The sequence below is a fragment of the Lepisosteus oculatus genome, chromosome 5, assembly GCF_040954835.1.
Source record: "Lepisosteus oculatus isolate fLepOcu1 chromosome 5, fLepOcu1.hap2, whole genome shotgun sequence".
NCBI lineage: Eukaryota > Metazoa > Chordata > Actinopteri > Semionotiformes > Lepisosteidae > Lepisosteus > Lepisosteus oculatus.
This window is the reverse complement of record NC_090700.1, coordinates 32,666,644-32,691,522: the sequence shown is the minus strand read 5'-3', so window position 1 is coordinate 32,691,522 and position 24,879 is coordinate 32,666,644. Positions and strand designations below refer to the sequence as shown.

The 24,879-nt window shown below is 38.3% G+C and overlaps 1 protein-coding gene across 2 annotated transcripts in view; it reads right to left on the bottom strand.

Moving 5' to 3' along the window:
- Nucleotides 1-24,879, bottom strand: part of LOC102691924 (synaptotagmin-6) — a 95,150-nt gene that overhangs the window by 5,626 nt on the left and 64,645 nt on the right. For both annotated transcript variants that reach the window (XM_015342318.2, XM_015342320.2), the window contains 4 exons: nucleotides 13,719-14,277; nucleotides 6,472-6,592; nucleotides 2,338-2,509; nucleotides 394-544 (listed from right to left, as the gene is read on the bottom strand). In XM_015342318.2, coding sequence (XP_015197804.1) covers nucleotides 394-544; nucleotides 2,338-2,509; nucleotides 6,472-6,592; nucleotides 13,719-14,277 — 1,003 coding nt within the window. The remainder of the gene's footprint in view (nucleotides 1-393; nucleotides 545-2,337; nucleotides 2,510-6,471; nucleotides 6,593-13,718; nucleotides 14,278-24,879) is intronic.

The window sequence follows — 24,879 nt, the reverse complement described above, 5'->3', positions numbered from 1 at the left end:
TTAATTTTGTAGCTATTAGCTGATTTACGCTTTTGTTTCTGTACAGTATGTGTCTCAGTTCTTACACCACTAGTCCAGTTTGTTGCATTTCCTTCTTCAATTGGTGGTGTTAAAGCATTTTAACATACTAATGCTGTCTGTTATTCTTTTCTGACATAAATGTCAGCATTTGTGAGGGAAGGAGCTCTGTAAGAGCTCACCAACCTTTGTGGATGCAATGTTAAGTCCCATAAACTCAAGAAAAGGAAGGAGATGCAATACTTGAAATAAGTACTTTTCCATAACTGTCCAGTAAACAGAAGCTCCTTCTAGAGTATAACTAACCAAATATTTGTGCAGATGCTGTAAATGTAAATCAAAGCCTGAAGTTAAAAGGAGACGACATGCACAAACCTCTTTGACAGATTTCTTTGCTTCCTGTAATGGGTGCCAGTGAGCAATAGGCTTGCGAGGGTAGGCCAGCATTTCATTCCAGTGGTCCCTGCCGAGACCTTCAGCGTTGCTTCCCACACGGTTCACGCCTATTATTTCATTGTGTCCCACCCTACAGATAAATGGAGAAGGCTGGTATCCATGAATTGTTTCCATTAATTGTTAATAAGGTCTGGAGACAAAAAAGGCACAAAAAAAAATTCTTTGGAAATTCGAATTGACAATAAATGACGTGACAGAGAGGTTGTACAGTGGCATAATGGTTACCCTCGCTGCCAGCCGGGGCCATGGGTTGAACTGTGGGACCTGAGTTGCTAACTGTGTGGAGTTTGTATTTTCTTCCTGTGTTGGTGTGGGGGTTCTCCAGGTGCTTCGGTTTACTCCCACAATCCCCAAAAAAAAAAACTAGTAGGTTCATTTGCTCCTGGAAAAAACTGGTGCCGGTGAGAGTGTGTGCCTGTGTGTGCCCTGTGACAGAGTGGCCTTGCTGGGATAGGCTCCTACACTCTCAAAATGCTACAAAGAGCATTCGAAAGCTACAGTATGAAGGAGAGGTCAGCTAATATTGCATGTCTGGTGGCGAGCACTTGAGCAGTCTCTCAGGCACCCAGCTGGTTTTGGAAGAGTCCTATGGAATGAGCCATATAAGTTTGTTCAAACACCCGGTCTAAGTTTAAGTCTGAGCCCCAATTTTGAGATCAGAAAGCACCAGAATTTCTCCTTGTGTACCTGTAATTTTAGTGGAGCTTGCAGTAGTGTTTTATGTTGACTTTCTCAATATTTTTAAGAGGTCCTGTAATCTGTCTCTGAACTCTTTACTTTTGTGGCATCAGCTGACCAGATTTGAAAGAAGTATTGTAAATATTGTATGTTATTAGTAGTCCATTACACAATTTTAAAATTGCAGCTTTGCATTTGGTCTGTTTTATCAATTTCTGGTCAAATTCAACATAAATCACTATCATGCACTCTGGTTCAAATCTGTTTTTTTTTATTATTGTTGGCTCTTCCCACAACAGCTTTTTGAAATTAGTAATTGCAATCATTATAGTTTGAGACAGTGCAGTGTTGCCACATGAGAAGATAAAGATACAAATGCAAACAGGGTGTGGTTGAAGAAGCAGTCCAAAGCTGACCAAAATTAAAACTTGAAGGGGCAAATTGATTTGCTAAAGTAGGGAGAACACTGCAAATCACATGTATAAGGAGAATGCTATGATGAAACTGTGTTAAACATTTATACACTGTACAAAGTCAGTTTTAGGGTATGCTTCTGTCTTCTCATTCTCTGTGTAATAACTTAATTAAAATGAAGTTTGATGTTTTTTGTTTATTTTGTACTTAAAAGGGTATTTACATACAGATCCTACACTTCAAAGAATCCCACAATGATAATACATTAGTGGGACTGCTACATCTGTGAAGTGAGAGCCATATCCTACATACAGTATATTAACTTATTTGCACAGTATGGACTATATGGACAGTATTTCTTAATAATAATTTTGTTTTTTTTGTCATGTTATCAAAGTGTGTACACTCTGCACACATAAATCATTGTAATATACAAGACACAATAATACTGAACATTAAATTATACAACCTATTTTTTATGTAAAAATAACAGATCAGGAGGTGAAAATGCATAATGAAAATTAGCTTCAAATATGCTTAGTTTTTAGGAATACGTTTGCAGTTTGTTCAGTCCTTGTATAGTTAGTATTATGAGGATGATCTATCTATCTATCCATTTTCTAAATGCTTTATTCAATTCAGGGGGCCAGAGTCTATCCCAGCAAGCATTAGGCACCAGGCGGAATCCATCGCAGGGCAATTATGATGACAATGTACTTTAAAATTATGTCTGTCCTCTGTGTTGGTGTGAACATACTATAGGATGCATACCTGTCATAGTCCATGACTGAGATAAGAAGACTGACTTGGTCCATGCTCTCTGGTGGGATGTCAAAGATAATCGCTTCATTGTAGGTGGGATTAAGTGTGTTTTTCTTGATAGTCGTCTTCTTCTTTTTCAGGCGTCTTCCATCGCATATTAGGGACACTTTCACATAGGGGTCTGCGAAGGGAAAAAGGAGGGAGAAGAAAAGAAAAGATCTAGCACAACAGAGAATAGGGGATATGTAGCCAAATCAACTTTATGATGATGAATTTTATTGGTTTGATCAATGAAATACAGTGTTGCCAAATTCTATATGTCCAATACAAAACTTACATGTCTCTTTGGAATGGCTGCACCAGAGCAGGGGTATAGAATACTGGTTAAGCCCTTTTCTCATTTTGTGACATGGACACAGGGTGGAAAACATTAGTAGTAATCAAGATTAAACGCACTATACAGATAAACCACATGTCAAGAAGAACTCAAAAACTCAATTCATCCTCAGACTTTCTTTTAATTGAAAAAAAAATTGACATTTCATGCTATTATTTGAAATTTATTTGGCTGATGCTTTTATCCAAAGTATCTTACAGAAGTTAGGTTAGCAATTCAGTATTCAAGTCCCAACAGTGCACCCATCTCAAGCTTGGTTTACATTATTTAAGTAAACAGAGACCACTAGATCCTCTCCAACCAGGGTCATGAGGCCCAGAACTGAGATGTTCTTGCAGATTCTCCTTAGCTGATCGCATGGTGTTGGAGAACCTACACAGATTAACCACCTGCTGGGTCTTTGCACCCTGCATGCTCTGAAGCGGAATATAATCATATGGGGAATCGCTGGGCAGGGCTGAGGCTGGAACTCTGTATGTAATTAAATCTACCTCCTGCTCATAAGTTACTGTCTACTTGAGAGCTCACACCTTCTTTCCCAATGGAGCCCCAAGTCCTCGGAGTGTGCTCGCCACTAGTAGTTAAATGTGTGTTTGGGAAAAGCAAACTGTGCTTCACTCTTCATACTTCTAGATGCAATCCATTCCCACATCTCAAACCTTACCTAACGATCTTCTCAATATGACAGAATAGCTTTTTCTAAATTGACAGAACAACGGATGAGTATTTAAACAACAGGACTCATTTTGGTGCCAACTCTTGCTCCCCCAACCTTAACCTGTGTTCTCTACCTATTTAAAAAAAATCCTAATTGGAATCAGCTGGACCACCAGATCCCTGGCTAACTTGTGTGCGCATGCCTTCACTAATTTTCTTTCTAAATCAGAGGTGGGCAAACCTGGTCTGCAGTCTGTCTTCAGGTTTTCCAGTTCTCTTCAGAGCTTTGGCATGTGAGGGGTTGGAGGAAGCTGTTAAATCAGTCCCACTAAGCCAATAATGAGCTGATTGAGCTCATTAAGGGCTGAGATATATAGACATATATATCTGCAACAGCTCCGAGAGACAGCTGCTCATTACAGAATCACTGTTTTAAGCAGATGTAGCCTGACTATCTTTAAGTACTTATTTTGAATCCTTACTACAGATTTTGATTCACAATGTTAATTATTTATGATTTGTGTGAAATACGTTTTTGTTCTTTTTTTAATCTCTCTGTGTTGAAAGCCTTTGTATCCTTTGCACTGAGGTTCTAATAAATCTGATAAGATTTGAAGAAGGACATAGCTATTCCAGGAAGAGAAAGGTTTCCCATTTACATTATGTAGATGTTTTATGGCACAAATTACTCAGATGGGTTACACTTCATCTATCCAGCAGCTGTAGTGCTTGTCAGGAGAGAATCCAGCAGCGTTTTAAGCTCAACTCCGGTTCCAGGCTCCAGAGGGTCTGATAATCCACTGTTGCTCCAGAGTGCAATTCGGAAACCTACAAGGATTCACTCCGGCTTCATGTCTCCGAGTTGGTTTTAGGCTACTGAACAAGAGCACGAACACATCTTATGGTAGCTACTTTTAAAATACTTATTATATAAAATAGTCTTTTAATTCCAGTTATTTTTGTGTGTGCCCCTACTGTCCTTAAATGTTTTTGTAAACAAATTCTAGTTCTAGAAAGTTTTTTTTTAACCAGGATATTGAATTATAATTATTCTGACACAGGAGAAGTTTTTATTTCTGTAGTTAGGTGGCAGTATAAGGCTACAAAAGAGAAGACCAAGAGTGTTCTGGAGAAACAATAACTGGATAAAATATGCTAGAAGCAGAAGTGCATCCTTGGTTTATTTTTGTATCTTATCTTTAATTTTACCATTTCTGAGACCAGTTTTAGATTCCATGCATATCATGTAAATTATTTCTCCATATAAAAAAAAATAATTTTATTTTATATAATATATAATATATAATATTTTATATATTAAAGAACATCAGACAATTATTCATTCTAGGTTAGGATCACAGCAACCTGGAGTCTATCACAGGAGCACTGGGTGAAAATCCAATCAACACCCTGTACTGGTACACCAGTCCATTACAGGGCAATGGAGAATTTCAAGATTAACCAAGACACAAGAGAAAATGCAGACTCCCTATAGACCATGAAAGAAAATGATGATAGCAATTAAAATCAAAAACAATATTTAATATAGGCAGAAGAAACTCAGAATTGTGTGGGATTGAATGAAATGCCCTATTGATAAAAGAAGATGATTTTTTACTGAAGTGGCTATAACACTTGGAGGATTCTTTAAATATTTCTAGGTAGATGTACTGTATTCACATTTTTTGCACTTGTGTCAGAATATTTTAGAGTCTAGCTGCAGATTTACTGTACTGTTTTTGGTAAAAGCTGATTGTAGTTAAAATAAAGCATTTAGATTCTTAGATCCATTCCGCCTCGGCGCCTCAAAGCATATGTAAGCTGTCGTGTTTATCTTGAGCTCATAGAAAATACAGCAGATGAAATAACTTAGTGTAAAACTGGATTGCTTGGGGGGTAAAATGTAATTGCTATGGATGTTGCTCACAGACTGAAGTAAAGCACAATGGAAAGTCATCATATCTTCAAAGGAAGGTTTTTAATATTGCGCGGACAATTGTTAAAGCCTTCCTTCCTGCAGATGAAATGAAAGTAATAATCAATTTGTGAAACTTCAATTAATGAGATTCATACAGTATTTAATATAAGCTTGACACTTTATTAAGCAACTGAAGCAGCAGACACTTGTATTAGTGTTTGACATATAAGTTGACCTGCTGTAACAATAACATGGCATTTAGCCTTTTAACATCTACTTCAGCAATACAGGTGTAGACAAAAGACCATATATGATGTGTATTCAGAAAATATATATATACTGTATATGTTTTCTATCATTTCAGAACAGCAATATAAAGCTGTCCAGAGATATGTATTTTTGGTGTTCACTTTTACTTGAATTTCTATCTGTAAAACTGTACTTAACCGTATTATTTTGTTTTTCAATTGATAATTACAAAAAAACAACACTGTCAAATCATGTAAAATGAACAACAGCCAACACATTAATATTATTAAAGGAAAAGGGCTGGGATTCTTCATAAAGAAAAATGCAGAAGAATACAAAGGAATAAGAATCTTGAAAAATAAACTATTTAAAATGCAAGTGGGAACAGAGCAGTTAGCCTCTGAGTTCTCTCTATACTTTGTTTTAGGATAAAATTGTGCTAGTGAATAAAATCATGCTGTTAATGAGACCGGTTGAAAAATAGAGTTGAAAAAGACAGTCAGACTGCACCAAACCTTCCTTATTCGCATCCTTAATGAAAAAAACATCTGTTTTTCCTGGCATTCCCTTAAAGATGTACCATTAACACAGCCAATTTTACATAAGATCATTGAGCTGAGGCTTTCCGACTAGTGATCTTTCCTATTTGAAAGCCGCACTCAGATTTGTATGTTTTTATTACTGTGACATTTCTTACAAATATTCAGTTTCTTGAATGTTCCAGGACTGGCAATGATAGAACTGAGTATGTTAAAGTGGTTCATATACCAATAGTAACTATAGTACATTCACACAGAAATCATCATTTTGGTGACCACAATAGTGTCAATTTGAAATTCATCCATCCACCATTTTTCTAACAGCTTCATACATGCAGGGTTGCATGGAGCCAGATTCTAAAAATGCACTTTTCAGTTCTTACCTGAGTAGCCAGTGATGTCCATGGCCTTGAGATTTCTGCACTTAATCACTGTGAGTGTGAGACGGCCAGCAGTGGGCAGGTAACATAGTGAAAACATGATTTCTCCCAGATCAACACTCTCCTGTGAAGAGGAGTGAAAGCACAGTTTTTACTTGAGCATACATTCAGAGCTCTTTAGGGAGAATGAGACCACCACTTTATTATTATTTACCAAATCAAAACCATCGAAAAAAAGTTATTGTATAGGTCTGTATATGAACAAGTAATAGGTTTATTCCATGCTGAAAAGAGAAGAAAGGAAACAACTTTTCGGCTGTGGAGTCCACTTCGGGTGTCAGTGATTTCTTCTCTTTTCAGCATGGAATAAACCTATTACTTGTTCCTTTGCATGCTGACGCAGTTACCCACCTGAACTATGTCTGTATATGTGACAAAAGTCATGAATGAAACACTTGTTGCAAGTACAGATGTTATGTTTTGCTATAGTGGCATTCATAACCTCTCTACATATCACTAAAATGAAAACACAGTGAGGGGTTAACAACAAAACACCACAGACAAAATGTGTCCTCAAGGAAATTTGAAAAATAAAGTAAAGATAATGAACTATTTTTTTTTTGCTAAGAAAAAGTAAAGAGAATTATTTATCAAGAACCATTCATGAAGTATTTAATGTCTGACAGTAACTCTGATTACAAGCTCATGTTTATTACTTCAATGCCCATGCCGTACTGTGTGGTTTTGTGAGAACTACTATACAGCTACATTCATCATTTCATGTTACTGCATGCTATTTTAAACAACGAAACCCATTCTGATAAGCTAGCACAACATGAAAAATTCAGCTGTTATTCCACTTCAAAGCTTTGAAATATAACATTGAAAATCCTATATTTAAATTTTCTGCTGTCTGAAGCCTTATAAAGTTCCCCACATTGTCCAGCTCTAGAATTCTGCCTTTAAATTTCACGTGCTTGTCACTTCATTAAACAACAGCCATGACCATTCCCTTGTGCCTCTCTGCCAGAGCATGTTTTATGACACCAATTAAAAGGAATGCTTTGTGTTTTTGCTGCAAATCACCACAGCTCAATAAAATTAGCACTGCACACAAGGAGCTAACTGCTTTCTGCCACTTTAGCAGTAGCTACAAGATTATTGAACGGTCTCACCAAGACACTTTAGTGTCTTTCTGATTAATATGGTTATACAGAAAAATAACAACTGCCCTAGTGATAAGTTATATAACTATCATTGTATAATCCGTCCATTACGTCTGAATATCATAGGCATTCACTTGAAAGGGGCAGTGCTTTTAGCCTTCTCTGGATCTGTAACTTGATATAAAAGCATAAGGATTGTTTGATGCTTGTGTTACATTTATTTTTTAATTTTAATTATTTTAAAATTTTAAAAATTCATTTACTGCCTGGAAAGGACATTTGGTTATTTTTGAAGATCTTCACAATGACACAGTATAAAAAGGCTTTAAAATTATAACACCTAGAGTTTTTAATTGCTTGTATATGTACAGTGGACCAAAATCTATTGTAATGGACTATAGAGTAAAACTCCAGTCTGAAGTATATTATGAACCTCACCACTATTGGTGAATTTGTAGATTCCAGTCCAGACGCTTTCATCCATAGTCAATAAACTTGACCAACAGATGTTTTCTATGAAACTGTGGTCCCTTGTGACCTCCCATATGACTGCAGGACCATGCAACAGGTTTTCCTGTTGGCCTTTGAGGAAGCCATTATCTATTTGAACATTTCCAGAGCAGAGTATGATGAGTCTGATTAGATCAAACGTAATAAAAAAATAGTGACGCTGAGACAGAAAGACACAATAGGAGGTTGTAAATTTGGTGAGTCCAGTATATCCTAAGTAATTTGGGCCCGGTAATATTAACATCTTACTTTTTATGCCAATGAGTAATTAAAACAAAAACATTATAGACCGTACAATGTATTTTCAAACTGGTGACACAGTTTATATGCTTGACCAGATAACACCAGTACATAATCAAGGCACTGGGTCCTGTTGATAGCATTTATGACAGATAATATATTTATGTTTTTTATAGATATTAGATAGATAGAATACTGTATTCACTCATTATTACATATCTAAAGTTAAGCTGCAATATTACAAAAGAGCAAGAAAGATTCCTTAAAATCCCAGGGAATAAGAGAGGTACTGAAAGAGGCAGAGCTCTTAAAATGGGGAAAGGCACCTTCTGAGGCCATCTGTAAGCTGAATTAAAAAAATACAATTTACATAATTTAGCATATGCACTTTAAATCAGACATCTGTTAATTAATTTTAAAGTTCGTTAAAAACATATGCTATTAATTCACATTTTACTACAAATGTAGATGTGGGTGTTTAATTTCTTGCATTCATTGTAATAACAAAATTTTACACGTTTCAGTTTTTACATGTGAATCTAAAGATCTATTGTATAGTTTTGAAATTCTCTTTTCATTTTCCTTCCCATCAGAAGAAAACTCCTTGAGGCAATGTATGGTGGAAGAATCAGTAAAAAATGAAATGTTTGTTCATATTTATTAAAAACGTTTTTGGATTTGTCCTTTACCTTTTCACCCCATAAAAAGATCCCAGGGGCACCGAAAGGTGTCAACCCTGAGCAGCCATCGCAAGTTTGAAGTATACGATAACTAAGATGACTCTTTCAATGACAAATAAGACAGATATTTTAAAAATGTAATCTCTTTCATTTAATGAAAAATATGTAGTTCATATGCCAAGAAATAGTTGCTGATGCAAGGCCTAGAAGATAATCCAGACTTTGTTCCTTTGGGAAGGCATACCCTGTCAACTACATACAGTACATTTCACCTCCACTGAATGTGGGAGTTGGAGAATGTTATTTTAGATTACACTCAGCAGTTAACTTTCTTTTTTTAGAAGTTCACAGAAGTATTTCACTCTAAAAGTACGCCCTGAAATGGAAATGATGATGCAAAAACTATTAAAAACAGGTTATTAAAGTTTTTAGTTTACAGTCCTCTCTGAATTGAACTGAATTGAACAAAAGTAATGTTGATGCATTAAATAGACTGAAATACTGCAGAAAAAAGCTTTCAGTTGAGAACCGCCATATTTAATCGGCCTAAAACTGCTTTTAAATTAAATGGTAATGTGTCCTTGTGAAAATGTATATTTGATTCCTGATTTAGTTCAAGGAGAAAAAGTCAATTTGCTCATAAGATATATAATCTTCTATCATGTTATCAATCAAACAGTTAATCAATCAATGTTTATTTTTTCATTAAAAACCCACTTGGCATATTTGTTATATATTAGACCAGGATTTCACACTTATTAAACTCAGGAAGGAACAGCAGGATAAAAAAAGTAAAATGTTTTATTAAATCCACACATGCTGCGCTTGCTGCCAAACCTCAAATTAGATTTGAAATATTGAAGGAGTTGAACTTTCTAACATCATTTTTGCTTGTAACAGTTGCTTCCTAATTTCTAGGCCCCTTAAAAAGACTGCATTTCAATTGTGCACATAATACATATTTATATATATGGAAAAATATTTGCACACCAGAGATGCTTTTGGCATTTGGCACAAGTTCCTCATTTTGGTTTTATAATTAATTGACATGAGGAGATAGTGTACATAATTCATTTGTAACTTATCAAAGATTTCAGATTTCTCACATTTTTTAGGTTCTGTTTTTTCCAATGTTTTATGCCCAATATTTTATTTTAATCAGAGAAAAGCCCTGGCAGAAGACACAGGCCACTCAAAGTGGTTTTGCCTTTTGCACCGTAATGATACAAATCCCACTTTCCTTTATTGTGTTCACCTTCCTGTATTCTTCTTAAGCCAATTACGACCAACTGTTAAAATATGTTGGAGTGAAATGTGTTGTCACTCAGTCGAACATCACGATTTAACGTTTCACTGAAGCCGTGCTGCATCCTGGTCACATGTAATAGACAGATTCATATGTGAATCCTGCATTTCTAACAACTTCTACTGCAGCTACTGTACCTTCAAACCAAAAGGGTGTGCAGTGAGTTTCATAAACATGCAGGGCCATTGAGATGGCTCTTGTACGGAGACCACTAGCATGTATTTCGCATGAGTGAGTCCAAACCAGGACCAATCTTTCATTTGGACATTCCAATTCAATATACAGCATTTAAAATGAAATATGACCAAACTGGTTCTATGTAGGCAAAGTGGGGACTGATACTGTAGGCTGGAGAAGGTTAATTGCCCTTTATTTCACAGAGGGCATGTTACTCACTGGAGGGTTTTAATACTCCTTCCTGTTTTATAGAGAAGGAGGGTGAAGACGGTGAGTTTTAAGGAAAAAGGGAAGAGGCTGCTGGAACAGTCTCCTCTGGGGGATGTGGAACACTACAGTTAAACACAGTAACATTTGTTTAGACTCTTTCAACTAATATTTGTTTCAACTAACAAGTTTGTTTCAACATTCAGCTGTTCCTGATTTAACCTCCTCATGCAGTGATTGTTATTTATAGCATTAATATGCAGTCAAACAAATGAGAAACAACTTCAGGACCACAGTGTTTCAAAATCTACAGTGTGCTATACTGTAGCTATTATTACACATAATTGCATATATACTATTTGTAATATAACTAATATTAATGGATGTGCATTGTTAACGCAAATACAGAGTTTTTCATTTCCAAATTGAATTGGTTAGGTTTTCAGAGTTGTATTAACAAATGAAATATCTCATTATTGTTTTTAAAGATTGATGTTTTAAAAATGCTATCATTTCATTATGCATTACTCATTAATGTGTCTTTTGTTTCACAAAAGTTGCTCAGCTGGTGTGATCCGAGCCACAGCTGCAGAGGGTGTCTTTGTGCAGGTTCTTCTCATTTTCTATGCACATTTGGTAGAAGAGATGCTGTGTTGCTGTAATGATAAGAGTGCTGAGAATACCATTGTCTGTGTCTCTTTTTCACAGTAACATTCATAATGATTGTATGTTCCTTGCCAAAGGGCAAGAAGGAACAAAATTACATTACAGTAATAATAGGAATGTAAAGTGAAGCAAATAACAGACTGCAGCAAAGGTCAGAGGAATCATTGTATACAGGAAGCAAGGGATATTTTGTTGCCTTTTTTGTGAACTAAATGCTATGAATTTATTACCATAATATTTAACACATGTAAAATTCCATAGAATTAATTTTCTATCTCAGTCCTCCATTTTCTAACCCTTTGTTCCTGAGTTACTAAAAAACAAAATGGTCTATTCTGCCTCAGTTTCATTCATATTTAAACATATTTAAATGATATGCTTTTCAGAATCCCACACCAGCAATGCAAGAACGCAGTCTTTGCAGGATTTCACAATAAGGCTGCCGCCAAAGCTGAGCTACAAAATGAGTTCTTCTTGGATGCTGTGACCTGCATTAATTCCTAATGCAAAACAATCAAAATGATCATTTTTAAACAGGTGTGTAACATGTCTACTGTTCCTGTGGTGGCTCTGTGGCTAAGGATCTCTGCCTGTGGCTGAAAGGTTGCTGCTTCATATCCTGCAGCTGGTAGAGGAATCCTACTCCGTTAGGCCCCTGAGCAAGGCCCTTAACCCCAGCTGCTCCAGGGGCACCATATAAATGGCTGACCCTGTGCTCTGACCCCAAGCTTCACTCCCTGTCTGTGTGTCTCATGGAGAGCAAGTTGGAGTATGTGAAAAGACAAATTCCTAATACAAGAAAAAGTGATCTTATCTTTAGGCATCACTATATACAACATCTTGACACATTGTACCCCAGCAACTTACTTTATTATGGGCTGCTTCTTTTGGCAGACAGAAAAAAAAGATAAAATTCCCTTCCTTATAAATACCTCTCGTTGCTGAATAGCTGATTAAGAATCCAACATATGCTGACACCTTGAAGATGCTTACTTAGCAGAGTTTTAAAGATTTTGCCTGAATGTCTTAAAGAACAAAAATCAATAATGTCAAGCAAATTCACTTGTGGATTTCATGCAGCAAGTAAAAACTTTAGCTAAAAACACAAATTAGGGAATGCTGATCTAGAAGAGGTGTTCATGATGACATATCTGTAACGAACAGTTCTTTCCGGACCCTATGCGGACGACACAGTCCGACGGAGTGGGGGAACACTAGGGAAACGTCATGCAGGAAAACGGGGCTGAAGACAGGGGGGCGTGTCCAAGGTGCGCTGGTGCACGGGGGAGGTGTGGCCGAGGCAAACAATCCGAGAGTAATCCTTAGGGAAAATCCAAAACGCAAGGGTAAATCCAAAACCAGGAGATCCATCAGAAGAAGGATTAAAAAACCACGAAGGCCGGGTTGGAACCGGCGGATGGGGAACAGGAACGGGAACAGAGGTTAAAACCTTAACGGGACCAGGCGCTTCCTGGTCCAGGACTCGCACGATATGGAAATCAGATGCAGAGCCCGGATGAGCGTCAGCGCCTGGCTTTTAAGGTGGGCTGGGAATAGGGAGCAGGTGCATAGAATAAAGTCTCACGTGAACGGGCTGGAGCACCCTTAAGGAGGGGGAACTATAATCGTGACAATATCATTTACATCTTCAAAAGAATGTGGGGAAGAAATAAATAAAGCAAGAAGAATTTTATGATATGTAGTTGAAAGCTTAGAATTTAAATCAGGAAATGTTAAGTTAAAATTGTTCAATGCGGAACTAAGACCACATTTATAATAATGTTGCAGTTTTGTAACAATCATATTATAAAAATTGCTTGTATGAAATCAGTCCAGAGGAGATACAACCAGATTCTTCCTGAATTTAAAACACATTCATCCTCTGCATTGATAGCCTAAAAGAACTGCATTACTTTAGCCATGGACAGAGCAGACAATGAGAGGACCTGTTTCAAGTATTTAAAATGGTCAAAGGCATTAACAAAGTCAACCCAGTGCACTTCTTCAGAATCAGAGTGTAACATGAACTATGGGCACTTCTTTACACAAAGGCTTATGGGAGTATAGAATCAGCTATTCAGTAATGCTGTTTAAGACCCTGGTGAGAGAGGCTAGATGGGTTAAATCTTGCTTGCAATCTTTCTTATGTACATTTTCTAGGTGACAATATTGCCTATCTTCCTTTCAACTACCACAGAACATTTTGGTTCAAATAGACAAAGTGAATGCAGTTAACAAAATCTCTACCAAATCACCTGAGCAGAAAAACAAGCAAGCAGAATCACAGGGCCACCTTACCGTCGTGGCATACTGGATGTCTTTCCAGATCGATGTCTCTCTTGAAAGGTCTGATGCCTCAAAGAGGTTCTCCAGTATTACTTCCCCGATCATGTCGTGGCGAGAGAAGCGGTCGAAATCAAAGACGCTCAGGTGAAGCTTCCGGCAGCTCAGCTCCTCGTATGGTACCGGGAACTGGAAGGACTCGTCAAACGTTGGGTTGAGGGTCTTGCGGTGGACTCGGGTCTGGAACTTGCGCTTGCGGTCAGGAAGCAAGTAAATCTTGACGTAGGGGTCCGAACTGCCACAGAGATCCTTAGCAGGAAGGTCAAAGGCTTTGAGGATGTTCACAACAAGGGACTCGTTCTCGTAGTCATACATGAGGGAAAAGTTGATCTTGCCACATGTCTTAGCACTGTTCTTGGAAGAGTCCTCGGCCTCCACAGACTTCTGCTTGTAAAGCTCTGGTTTGATGCGTCCTATACTTGTTGGCTGTTCATCGACATGCAGAAGGTCTGTGCCAAGGTCCAGGCTTGATACATGCATCTGTCTTGGGAGATGCCTCTTAAATGAATTGTGCCTAAACAGAGAACAGGAAACATCCTTAGCAGCCAATCACAGCACTGCAGTCTGTTTAAGGACACAATTTACAAACTGAAACTTATGCAATGCACTAAATATTTCAATGCGTTTGAGAACTCATTACATAGGAATTTCAGACCCTATTGAAAGATTACAGAAAAAATAGTTTGCAAAGATTTATTTATACTTTTCTGTAGTGGGAACTATTAAAAAGAGGCATATCTGCATTTAGTGTACTGTTCAATAGCAGACACAATATCAAATTTATGTTTACAATTAAATTGTGTATTTTAAATGATTATCAGATGTTTTATGGATCAAATTTTAAAAAATACTCAGAAATACATCATATCACATATTCAATGTGTAGGACAAGTTATGAAGTCATAGATCTATCACATTTTATACAAACATGTCATAATTCTACTTCTGTATCTGCCATTTAATAACAAAAGTTTGAATCCACCTCTTTGATTCATCTTCATTATGCAATGTTCACCATGTCACGTTAAATTAGTAATGGAATCCTCTGGAAGAATCACTGCCTTTTTACTTAGGTAGACCACCTATCCACCTACAGAAAAAAAATCCATTCCAGGTAGATACTGTATCTTCTAATATAAAAACCCTAGACTGCATCTTAGTTTATTGCTGCTATCACAATACAGCACCCCCTCCCCCCACCCCCCTTTTACCTTGTAACTTCACTTGCTTCTAATTATTATTAATGTAAAAATAATGAAAATATGTAGACATCTGTACTTTGTGTGTATGGTGACAGAGCCATTATTTTTCATTTTAGAATTAATTTTGTGACTGACACTTTTATCCAAAGCAGCTTTTTTTTAACTAATTTACAGTACGTAGTTAAGCAATTTATTGAAACAAGGTCCTTATAATCGAAGCATAGTGCCTTGCTCAGGAATACAATAACAGAGTAATACTGAGGATTTGAACCCTGACCTTTCCAGTTCTAAGTCCAAAGACTTAACTGTTACTCCACATTTATTAATATACCCCAGCTGTGCCCTCACCTCCACCCCCCAAAAAAACCTTGAACCACCACAGAAGGATGGATGAAGATAGTGTAGGCTTTCCTTAGAAACATTCACCCTCCAAATCATGTGTTTATTATTACAGTGCGAGTTCTACAGTGAAAACTTGCTGATCTTCTATCTGCTGGCAGAACTGTGCAACTCTCACCAACAGCACCTCAAGACCATGAGTTCATGGCTGATCCAAGGGATCACTCTTTCATGCAGTCTGAGGACTCTCTGGCCAACACAAACCCACCCAGCCTCAGTGGCTCAGTGCCAGCTGTGCTGAGACCCTAACAATGGTCAGCTACTGATTCAGCCATTCCAACCTGTAACATCTGGTCTACAGGACCCACCCCAGTTTTTTTTACAAAATTTTGACTGGCTCAGTTTCTCAGGAGATTTAGTTATGAACTGATTTCTTTATCAATATAAACTATAAAATATAAAATATATAAAATATCAATATAAAAAAGTCAGATCACTTGCAATTAATGTATTATTCTATATGTATGCCAAATGAAGCAAAACTTTAGAATATGTAAGACATTTTTAAAAACTTTTGGATTAAAAATACTTTGCCATTGCAATTATTTAAATCAACATTTAATTTAGGACAATCCTGTGTCTTTACCTTTCAGCAATGATTATTAACTGTTGTCCACACACACCCCTGGTGGAGATTTGATTGAGAAATTCAAACTCCTGAAAGGGATAGACAATGTCAGCCCAGACCCCTACCTTATAGTCACAATGGAAACCAGGAGAAGATAACAGGAATGGAAATTAAATGTGAGTTTCACTTGTGAAAAATAAACTCTTCTCTACACAGAGGGTTTTGGGTGCATGTGACAACACTGCCAAACTCTATTCTGGAATTGTATTCACAAAGAACCATCACTACTGCTTAGTGAGTATTACTGTAGATTAAAAATACACTAGCAACCAAACAAGCAAGATCAGCTGAATGGTATTTCATGTGCATAATATTTCTATTACAGTGCTGAACATATGGTATGATCTGACTAGATTTCTAAGCATTTTTATAGATAGTGAGTCATGAAAGATTAATGGTTAAATTCAGTAGAGTCCGAGATAATGCATAGCTGTGGATAAATAGTATTTCACAGAGAGTAGAGAACATCCTACTCCGAGGAGGATATGAAAGATTAGTGTGTGAACTGTTGCTTTTTCTAATCTGTACAAATTCCACAGCCTTCTGGAAAATAATAAAAAAAACAACCAAGAAAAGTAGAGAAAATATTTATCACCCTTTTTTGCTGTTCAAGTCATATATTCTTTTCCACACATCTCTAAATCAACACTTCTGTCTTTTGTTCCCATTAAAGTCTCCTTTTTTGACTTCTTTCCTACACCACTGACCCCTGGTGTCTTCGTCCATATTCTCTTGTCATGCTGACTGCCAACTTGTAAGCTCCTTTTGCTCTCCTGCTTCGTATAAGTAAAGGTATCGTCCATAGCAGAGACACAGCTGCTCATGAGGCCACAGCTCATCCTTGTTTCCATAGTGATAAGAGAACTACAGAACACAAGACCCTGCCAGGATTGGAAGCCAGTCCATCGATGGGATTATCCCCAGGCAATGCTAGTCCCTGTTTATGAAGCTGGACAGACTGGACCAACAGGGCTAAAGTTTGTAGTTCAAGGATACAACAGTATCTGCAGCAGGGACTCAAACCCACAACCTGCCAGTTACCAGTTCTAATGAGCTACCCACTACAGTATACCTCCCTGCATCCTGTATCTGTATCTTCCATTCACTCCAATGGTGGAACCCTTAGAAATTAAACAGTAAACATTAAAATTGTCGTGTCACTGGCCAGCTTTGTAACAAACATACCTACGGTATTAAAACTACATCCAGAGATCTTGTCAACTGCCTCCACATGCCAACCTACTGTATATAAACTGCTAGAAACATTGACTGCAGTGCACATAGAGACCACATACTACAGATCAGAGTGCAATCCCAGTTACTGTATATAATTCTTCACCTAACTGGTTGTGGTTGCTTTTACTTGTACAGTCTTTTTGCTTCGAAGTCTAACACACAAACTTCAATTTATTTTGTAGTCTGCACTTGCTCGTGTAATGTACTCACAGGCAATATGGTCTTATTCTTACCTGTACATTATTACATTACCCTATTAATCATTTTTATAGTAAAGTATGTTGTAGAAACTCCCTTCTTCCATTAGATCTGTACAGTTTTGAAAAACAGTTTTTTTTATTTCCAAAAAAGTCTTGCATTTCTGACTTTTAAATTTAATTATATATTGTATTGAGGAAACACCAGGATAGTTAATACATCATTCTTGTGAGAAGACAAGAATAGTTACAAAGAAAAGAGAGATTTCAAGTCTTTGTTGTTGGATTACTGGTCTGAGACAATCCTCAAATTATTTTGCTAAGGATCCCAGTGAATCACTTTTTCAAAAAATATTAGGTATTTTATTTGCAACTTACAACACAGTATAATAATGTTATTTTCTGTCTGAAAACCATTTGCCCTTAAGTTTCATTTTTGTCCTGCAGGCTTAGTTTCTCTGTCAAGGTTGAAGAAGATTCTAATTTTTTTTCAGAATTTTAAATACCAAAGTCAATCTCAGTACAGTCATCTCTGTTACAGGCTGCAGAGGAGGGGTTCTTTTAAGTCTTTGGATTTTACCCCGTTTCCTTCAGCTCCAGGGGTGATTCTGTTGGCTCTTTTTTGACCTTTACAGAGTTAGGTCAGGTCCTTTTTTCCCTACATTGAGTAAAATGTAATATTGTTATGTGGTAAAATTATCTTTATTTGTTTAATGATTTAACCCACAGTACCTACAGTATGTAGAATAAAAAAAAATACTTATGTACAGTATGTTAAAAAAACGAGAAAAAGTGACAGGTGTAGCTAACTGCTCTGCTAATACAGTGAAAAGACTATTCCACTGAATTCTACAAAATATGAATAGTCGTGCACAGTTCTGTGTTCATTATTTTCAATCATTTTGATTTTTAAAAATTACATGGTTGTGAGAGTTGGACATATTCATATCATGAGTTTCAGCTGAATACAGACAAAACCAATTGGCAGTTTTACCTTGGTAATTGATTAAACTACTCTTTTAACTGAAATTAATAACATCAAAGAATCCTTCAACATAAGAGCTACCCTGAGAACTAAAAGCATTAGGCCAATTTTGGAATTAATTCTGTAGTAATATTTGTTAATTGTATCAGTGGTAGGCAAGTGGGTAAGTGAGATACTTGATATTTATTTAATAACCTGTTGAAGTTAAACATCCAGAAATATCCAGTACTGTAAATCAATTTTGAAAATAGTTACAATAAGGCTTGCACGTCTAACATTATACAAAATTATTTTGGTAGACAAAAGAGAAAGCAGACAGTAAACTATATTTTCTGGTAATAATGGCATCCTATTGTCCAATTTCTCTGTCTATACTAATCTTGATATTTAAAGTTCAATATGTGAAAGGGGTTTGAAGGAATGAAATCTAACAGCAAAAAATCATTCATGTGAAACATAACACAGAAGCTGATGGAGTGTTTTCTCCCCTGAGTGCTAGTGAATTCTGTTCAATACATTAGCATTACAATATACCATAAACATCTAGGCAGTTTTTTGGATAATAAAACATTAATAGTTCATCAAAGTCAAATTCAAAGCCTCTGTAAATGCACTTACCACTGATTATTACTCAACTGATTATTACGTAATGTCTTGCATGTCTGAGTAAACTCATAAGCACAAAAATAGCATGATCTGTGAGACCATGAGTCATGAAACCTCTCCAAGATTAATTGATCATCAATCAAGTGTGATAGCCTGGACAGGAGTGTCTAGTCACCACAGAAGTGTGCTTACAGCAGTTGATGGTAACCTGACTTTAAAGTGCTACACTGATCAAGTCTTGGGAATTCACTCACAGCCCTTCCCGTGGGTTCAACCTTATATGACAACATTCAAGCAGGAAAAAACATATCCTCATGCTGTTCCTTTAAAAATGACTTTCTTGTAAGATAAGGACATGACAGCCAGCCTGGAGTCCCAGTGCACATTTATTAGAAACCTGCAAACTGTTATATGTTCTGCAAAATCCATTAAATTTCACATTACTTCTTCCAATAAAGGGTTGTGGGAGTGCTGGAGCCTTTCCTGCCAAGCAATGGGTGCAAGGTAGTGTCCACATTGGATGGGACACTAATCCATTGCAGGGCACACACAGACAAATACACAATCACTCACACATGGGCCAATTTTCCCAAAACCCATTTAACCTGCCAGTATGTCTTTGGACTGTGGGAGGAGAGCACCCAAAGGAAACCCATGCGAACATAGGGAGAACAGACAAACTCCATACAGATAGCATTCCAGGTATAGACTTGAACCCAAAAAAGATTTACTGATAATAATGTTCTGAAATTGTTGCAGTTATGAGTGATAAGGTTCTGTGGATGTTCAGCAGTTAACGAATACTAAACATACAAAATTAAGTAACAACCCAACTTCTCTTTGAGATCATACAAATGGATTTATATTTCTCCATCTATTTATTGTATGTTCTGTGATAGTGCTGGGAACATCTTCTCTAAGCTTATAACCTCCTTTACACTCAATATTCAATCAAAATTGAAAAACCTTGGGGTTATATTCGATTCTGGCTTAACATTCAACCCACATGTGCAGCATACTGTCAAAACGTCTTTTTTTCACCTCAGAAATATCGCTAGACTACGCCCTATGCTATCACTAACTGTGGCTGAAAAGCTGGTCAACACATTTGTGTTCTCTCAAATTGACTACTGTAATGCTCTACTCACTGGGGTATCTAAATCTACTCTGAACAAAATTCAGCTGCCAGAATCCTGACCAGGTCTAGTGCAAGTGCTCACATTAGTTATTGCCAGCAGCCATATCACCCTGCAACTCACAACTGGCAACTCACTGAAGCTAAGCAGGTGTGAGCCTGGTCAGTACCTGGATGGGGGACCTCCTGGGAAAAACTAAGGTTGCTGCTGGAAGAGGTGTTAGTGGGGCCAGCAGGGGGTGCTCACCCTGCGGCTCATGTGGGTCCTAATGCCCCAGTATAGTGACGGGGACACTATACTGTAAACAGGCGCCATCTTTCAGATGAGACGTAAAACCGAGGTCCTGACTCTCTGTGGTCATTAAAAATCCCAGGGCGTTTCTCGAAAAGAATAGGGGTGTAACCGGCGTCCTGGCCAAATTTCCCGTTGGCCCTTACCAATCATGGCCTCCTAATAATTGGCTACATTACTCTGCTCTCCTCCCTACTGATAGCTCTCCTCCCTACTGATAGATGTGTGGTGAGAGTTCTGGTGGACTATGGCTGCCGTCGCATCATCCAGGTGGATGCTGCACATTGGTGGCGGTGGAGGGGAGTCCCCATTACCTTTGAGTGGAATGTCCAGAAAAGCGCTATATAAGTGTAAGCAATTATTATTAATTATTTTTACTCCTATCCTGGAGTCCTTGCACTGGCTTCAGTTCAAATTCCATGTAGACTTTTAAATCCTCATGCTCACCTATAAGGCTCTGCATGACTTGGCACCTCAGTACCTGTCTGAACTCTTATCGCCCTACTCCCCACCTCGCAACCTTCGCTCTTCTAATTCTGCTCTCCTTACTGTCCCCAAGGCCCCTCTACATTGTAGGGGTGTGTAATGGCAAGGCTTATTAAAAATACAGGAATTAAGTTTGCTGCTCCCTTGCAAGTCCCTCTCTCCTTCAACTCAGTGGTGCTGGATACAGAGAGGTCATTCCATTTGGTTCACATTTAATTGTTTTTCTAGCTGATAGAGTTTCCAGATAAGGAACAACTCCCCAGTGCTGAGATTCTTCAGCAACCCTAATAAATGGTCATCTCTGGTGCCTTACTGTCCCGGAGATTCCAAGGGAGAGTCTCATCCCAAGTTGTTTACAACCCTAAGGTCAGAGAGCATTGTTACTCATCCTCAGCCAGTCAGGAACTGGTAGGGCAGGGTAACCCCACGTGGGTCTCGAATGCCCACGAAACTTTCAACCAATGAACGACCATAGTTCCTCCAGGTAAAACAGGCAGCACAGAGCTCCTCCGGAACGGAGGTTGCCAGCATGTAACCAAAGGATCCACCCAAGGTTAGCCTAGCAGCAAGCCTGATCAACAAGTGAACTACGGTCAGAACTGTGGACAGCTGAATATCAGTATTCAGAACTAGCGCTACATCAGGAACGAACCAATCTTCTTCCTGTGTAAAGAGTGTGACCTGCTTGGACGCGCAGTCACTTTTCTCATGTGCAGAAACTCTGCTAGTAAAGCCAGAACTAACACCCGGTCTTCAGAGAGCCTACTACCAGCGTCGCAGCAGGAATCTCTCCCATTTCCCTCACGCCGAACCAACACTGCCTGGCACCGGGCCAGAGAACGCCAATTGGACACAGCAACAGCCTGCCACTGTTCTTTTGTGTCCGCAGGAGATCTGAATCCACACAGATAGAATGAGTATTCAACATTCTGCATTACAGCTTGAGAATTCAATTGTTACCTCAACGCCTGTTGATATCAATTTAATTCCTATGAGTGATGTACTTGCTTTTGAGTATCTAGTGTAGAAGTTGTAATCCAAGTTCATTTACGAAAGGGCCTAAATGAATGGTATACTGAATGTATGTCCCTCTTGGTTTGTAACTCTTCGTGATTTAATATTTACCTTTTGTATTCTTCTAACCCTCACTGATAAGGTATGTTATTTTTCTGCACATTTTATGTATTAATAAATGTATTCTCGTGTATTAGTATCCATGTGTTTGCGTTGCTGTTATCCCGCAAGGTCGGTTTTCTAATACCCATCAAAGAATCATTTTGTGACTTACTGCTACAATAATAATTGTCCCAGTAAATGCACAAAACCCCTACATTTATTGGTGAATCGTGAGAGGATGCCTACAGGTGACAGGGCCTTCTCCTGTTATGCCCCCAAGCGCAGGAACTCTCTCCCCAAGGATATCAGAGAGTCACCTTCTCTAAACTCCTTCAAATCCAGACTCAAAACCCTCTTCTTCAGAAAAGCCTTTACTTAACTGGTTCCATTCTTCAACCCTTTGCTTTTCTTAGTACCACCATCCACGGTCTCCTCTATATATTGTAATTGTGTTCTATCTTGTGTATTCTTCTTATTTATTGTTGTTGTCATCCTGTAAAGTGCTTTGAGAAGCCACCTTTAAAGGTGCTATATAAAATAAAGTTTATTAAATTATTATTATTATATCTCAATATAAAACACCTGCGGGGGATCACTGTGTAAGTATTTTTTATTTTAACAATAAGTGTAAATGCTCGGCTATGAAAGTTTTCTCTCTATAAGGAGAAAGTTGTGCCTTAACTGAACAGTGAGGTTCCACAACAACTGTGGAGGCATCTGACATAGCTGCTCCTTTTAAGAGGAGCAGCTGCTGGCAATTATTTTTTTATTGCATGCCCATCTGGCTGTCAGGGAGGTTAGCCACATTGCTTGTCTTTGTGGGCCCTCTAGCGGTGACTGGTTGAGTTTTGGATGGAAAAGATCTCTGCTATGCCACATATCCTTTCTCCCCGAACTCAAACAAGTTGTCTTTAAGCAGCCTGACAGTGGACTCTGGAGAGGGCATCGGCATTCCTGTGTGCCAGACCAGTTTGGATTTCCACCCCAAACCTCTAGCGCTGAAGAGTAAGGAACCGGTGAGTCAACCAGGCGTTCTTTTCCTTGTTGGCCTTCATCCAGGTGAGCAGGGTATGGTCTGTCACCAAGGTAAATTCCATACTGAGCAATTAGTACCACAGAGTCTTAATGGCCCAATTCACTGCAAGACACTCTTTCTCCATGACCACATGGTTTCCTTCCCTCAAAAGGAGCTTGCAGCTGAGATACAGGACAGGATGCTCAACACCTTTAAACACCTGGGAACCAAGTTCCCTCTTAGAGGCATCCATTTGGAGAAAGAATAGCCTCCAAGAATCCAGTACCCTGAGCACTGGATCCTCATAAAGTGCCACCTTTAAGTCAGTGAATGCCTTCATGGACTCTGGAGTCCAGCACAGCATCTTCAGGCCGAGTACAGCATTACCTCAGAAAGCAGGGCTGCTCAGTCCATGAACAGAGGGATGAACCTGCAGTAATAACCAACCAGGCCCAAGAAGAACCTCACCTGAGTTTATGTCCTGGGTACTGGCCAGTCACAGATGGCTTTTACCTAGTAGACCTGAGGACAACTCCCCCCACCCCCCACCATGTAACCCAGATAGTGGGTCAAGGAAAATCCAAACCGGCTTTTTGCTGGGTTTATATGCAAGCCTTCTTTTGCTACAGAGGTGAGTACAGACTGACAGTGTTCCAGGTGACAGTCCCAGTCTTTGCAGAAAATCAGTAGGTCGCTGAAGTGGGCTGAAGCTTAAGAGAGGTGCATTCTCAATAATCGGTCCATTAAACTCTGGAAGGTGGCTGGAGCTCAGTGGAGGCCAAAAGATAACATCTTGTAAAGTTCTATAGATCTAAGGGAGTAAAAAAAATGTCTTGGGCTTGGCATTTGCCAATAGCCTTTGGTTAAATCCAGGCAGGTACTTCACCGTACATGTCCTCTCCTAAAGTTCATCTACCCGGGGTATGTGGTAGGCATCAATCCGTGACTTGTCTTTCAGATTCCTGAAGTTTTTGCAGAAACACAAGTTTCTGTCAGGTTTGGGGACAAGAGCAAGAGGTCTGGACAAGAGGCCTTTACTCTCTTTGACAATGTGCAGATCTAGCATTTTCTGTACCCCCTGACAGACCTCCTTACATTTAGTTTTGGGGACGTGAACGTGGAGAAATCCCTGTGAGCATCTGATATACAGTAGCTGCTTCTATTAAGAAGCTGCTAGTAATTATGTTATAATTGCATGCCCACCTGGCTGTCAGGGTGGTGAGAGCCGAGTTCTGAGAGCCGAGAGCCGAGCCGAGTGGTGAGAGACTTTTTGTCTTAGACCACAGTACACTATGTCAGTTCTCAAAGATTGAGATTGCCTGCTGTTCAGCAAACAAAAAGGGCAAATAAGTTGGTAGACAAATATCAACATCACACAAAAACAGCTAAATCAAAGAATAATATACACGTACAGTTTTTTTCCTTTTTGGCATGTTTATCTGCATGATCTAGGTTAGTTACGCCATGACTTTCTGTCTAATGATGTGCTATGTTACAGAAAAGTACATTTTTCAGCTTTGAATATAGTTAAAAACCAACAGATTTTGCAGCTGACTTCAACAACAAACTATAATCACTGGATGATGGATGATTAGGTTATCAACAGGGACACTTAGTCATTGAAAAAACATCTCCTGTGTTTGTTTTAAATATTTGTGCGCACCCAATTAGAGAAAGGTAAACGATGCTAAGGGACCTTTTTACAAAAGCAATGGCATCGGCAACACCGTGACAAAAACTGAGAAAATAAATAAACAAGATTTGAACATTGATATTCCTCCAGAGGTGCTTTGTCTCCAAGTCCTGAACTTCGAGGGTT